At 35.5% G+C, this 3,389-nt stretch overlaps 1 protein-coding gene across 1 annotated transcript; it reads left to right on the top strand.

Moving 5' to 3' along the window:
• Nucleotides 1-530: 530 nt before the first annotated feature.
• On the top strand, nucleotides 531-2,900 carry LOC112032303 (transcription initiation factor TFIID subunit 13). The gene is made up of 5 exons (XM_065769759.1): nucleotides 531-654; nucleotides 743-780; nucleotides 1,778-1,837; nucleotides 1,927-2,001; nucleotides 2,544-2,900. The coding sequence occupies exons 1-5, from the start codon at nucleotides 552-554 to the stop codon at nucleotides 2,670-2,672; spliced, it is 405 nt and encodes a 134-aa protein (XP_065625831.1). The 5' UTR covers nucleotides 531-551; the 3' UTR covers nucleotides 2,673-2,900.
• The last annotated feature ends 489 nt before the right edge of the window (nucleotides 2,901-3,389 follow it).

The raw sequence follows: 3,389 nt of genomic DNA, 5'->3' as shown, positions 1-3,389 counted from the left end.
AAGGTGATTTCTCTTCGTCTCCCCCACTATTTTTTTTTTTTTTTTTTTAGAGTAAATTAGGAAATAGACTTTCCTACCCAGCAACTAAAATTCATTTTAAGTTTTTTGTTTTTTAATTTTCGATTCTGTTTTGGGTTTTCTGTGTGTTTGTTTGAGGAAGGAACTATGGTAGTTTGAGAACTGGGAAGACTTGTTTGGAAGCTAAGAAAATAGATGAAAAAAAAATTAAGTTTTCAATTTTCTTGATTTGTTCAGTTATTGTTTTCAGAAAGAAAAAAAAATGAAAAACTTAAAAAGCCAACTAAGTTACACAGTATCAGCTTGATTTTTTGCATAGGGTTAAAACTCTAATAAAGAATTATAAAATAATTGTATTATATGGACTAACTCCATTCCTGAATGAAACTTTGCTTGATAATTGGTGATTTAAAAGCATATGAAATTTCTATGAAGTAGTATATTTCAAGTCAATCATTTAAAATTAATAATAAATAAAAATAAAATTATTGTGCTTAATTGCAGATTATAATGATATTTGATTGTTGTGACAGATGAACACTAATTCTGCAGCACCCTCCTCAAAATCGAGGGCTGGGTCGTCGCAGTCCTCAGAAACTTCATTTAAGCGCAAACGTGGAGTCTTTCAGAAAGAGTGTGAGTATTTAAAATGGGTTTGCTTTGTTGGGTTTGTTGCACAGTTTTATTTTATGACCTTATTGTTGTTCTTTTTTGGGTTTTACAGTGCAGCATATGATGTATGGTTTTGGAGATGATCCTAATGTAAGTTGTGCTGTTTAATTGTATATGTTTTGTGCTTTTGGACTATTACAACACTGGTAATCTGACTGCTGCTGCGATTTTTTGAATGTGATGTGGGTGGAATAATTTATTTAAGATTTTGGGTTTGGGAATGCACTCTTGGATTTGGTTACAAATGCTTTATATGTGAAGATGCCTACATCATAATGGAAGTGAAGTGCCATATTTGTCATTAGCAGTGGTGATTGTTGTAAACTGGTCTTAGGCATATTAATTCTCAAGTTAAGAAAAAGAACTCGATTTACATTAGCTCAAATTATGATCAGTTTATCCATTTGTGTAAACCCAGTACTTTTCAAAACTTCTTATAAATTACCCCACAGAAGCATCTCCGAGGTTGATTTTAATTGCTACGGTTACATTTTTCACTAAGATATTGATATGCTTAGAGTTGGCCTTTTGATTTTGGGAAGCAGACTCCGACAACAAATGGCAAGAATCATGATAATATATATTAATACCATAGTTGAAATTATATAAGGGAAGATAAAGAAACTGGCTTTTACATTTTTTTGGAGGTTTACATATGTGATTGAAAGAAAAATCTGCATGATTCACCACATTTTGTACCTGTAGCAAAGCTTTTAGCAGTGTCTTGTGCGTTATTGGGTCCACAATGAGCTAAAACCACCAGACGAGGCCTACGCGAACTCATCTGCATTAGGCTTTATATGCAACTGCATCCACCTCATTCCTGCACTACTTGATTATTGAAGGTGTTCTGCTATTGTTATCTATGCCTCATTGAGCAAAAAGGTTCCCTACCTTTTCCCGTTTTAGGTGCCAACCTCTTCTTGTTTTTCCTAACTGCAATAAATAAAATAAACAAAAAGTCTTATATATTTATTACGTGCAATATTATTGACATGAAATTCTTTGATTACAAAGAATGAAAAGTGTGATGATTTATTGTATTCAATTTATAAATGGTTTTGTATATTTTTTATTGCATTATCAGCCGCTTCCAGAAAGTGTGGCACTTGTGGAGGATATTGTTGTGGAGTATATCACAGATTTGGTAAGTACATCTTTTGGTACTCCCTATTTACTCTTAAGTATGATGACACTCATGGTAGGTTTATGTCAACATCTTTAACATTTCTGCAGGTGCATAAAGCCCAAGATATTGGATCAAAGAGGGGAAAGATATCAGTTGAAGATTTCCTGTATCTGATACGCAAGGTTCCTCAATTAGTTACCATTTTCACCAAAAAAAACTTCATTTCTCTGACCTAGAAGCTACTTTAAAAAAATATAAATCACTGATCTTGAAGTTCTTTATGGCTACCTTTGTTTTCAAGGCATACTATCTTGCAAGCTCACTTTACTATCATGTTTATATTACAACACACTTTTCACATTGTGTGCCTTGGCTAATAGCACCCATACACTTTAAAATCTTATTTCCTTTTGTGTGTCTAGAAAGAACCTACACGACAACACTTTTACTCTCCTTTTTCCATTTTAGTACTATTTAAGGAGAAAAGCTTTAGTTAACTTCATCCTCCACCCCATTTATCTCTTTTCTTTAGCCAGAAATTAAAATGGCGTTTGGTGAAAATTCTCAACGATATCCTCTGACTTTGTTTTCTGAACCTTTTTTTTTTTGCCTTTTCTTTATAGATGCGGGATATACACTGCTGCAACATTTTCTTGCTCTATATTTGTTTTTTATTGGTTAGTAAATAGTAAACAAATGCCAATGTTGCACTTTGATCCTGCAGGATTTGCCAAAACTTAACCGCTGTACAGAGTTGTTGTCTATGAACGAGGAGCTGAAACAAGCGAGAAAGGTTTTTGAGTCAGATGAAGAGAAGCTGAGGAAGGTTTTTGAGGCAGATGAAGAAAACTAGCGTAGATACTAGATAGAGTAGTATATGCCAGTGTTTCGATCAGCTAACATTTGTTGTTACTTTTGTATTGAGGCATATATATGTATATTTTGGGCTAGCACTGATGCATGCTTTTTTTTTCCTTGCTAGAACTGATGCATGCCCGTTGTAACTTGGTGGTGTTGTAAATAAGAAACTGTTGTTAAGACCCTTCTAATGCATTTAGGCTAAGCAGATACCATTGAACAATTGTCTTGTTTCCAACTGCACCTATGGGGCGAAAATGGGTAACTGATTTTTTTTCTCTAACTATCTAGTTAGTTGTTAAGGTTTTGAAACAATATTTTTTATTAGCATCTCGAGTATAAGAGTCTCGATTTTGACCAATAAATCGACTATTTGAGACTCGATTTTGATGGTCTAATCACGTCTGATGTGGCATGTTTATCCACATGGCGACCACTTAAAAATCGAGTCTTTGACACTCGATTTACAAAACCAAAAAAATTTGAAAAAGTTTTAACTCTCAGGCGCTCCTCACCAGATCAGATAGAGAGAATGACCAGATCAGAGAGAGAGAGAGACCAAATCAGATCAGATCAGAGAGAGATCAGAGAGAGAGAGAGAGCTCACGCGAGCCCCTGGCCGTGCGGCCCAGGGCGCTGCGCGCGGCCTAGGCTGCGAGAGCCAGGCCGCTGCGCGCGGCATGGGTCGCACACAGCCAAGGGCGCTGCGCGC

This window comes from Quercus suber, unplaced genomic scaffold, assembly GCF_002906115.3.
Source record: "Quercus suber isolate HL8 unplaced genomic scaffold, Cork oak 2.0 scaffold_1349, whole genome shotgun sequence".
Lineage (NCBI taxonomy): Eukaryota > Viridiplantae > Streptophyta > Magnoliopsida > Fagales > Fagaceae > Quercus > Quercus suber.
Note: the sequence above shows the minus strand (reverse complement) of the source record. Positions and strands in the feature narration are given on the sequence as shown.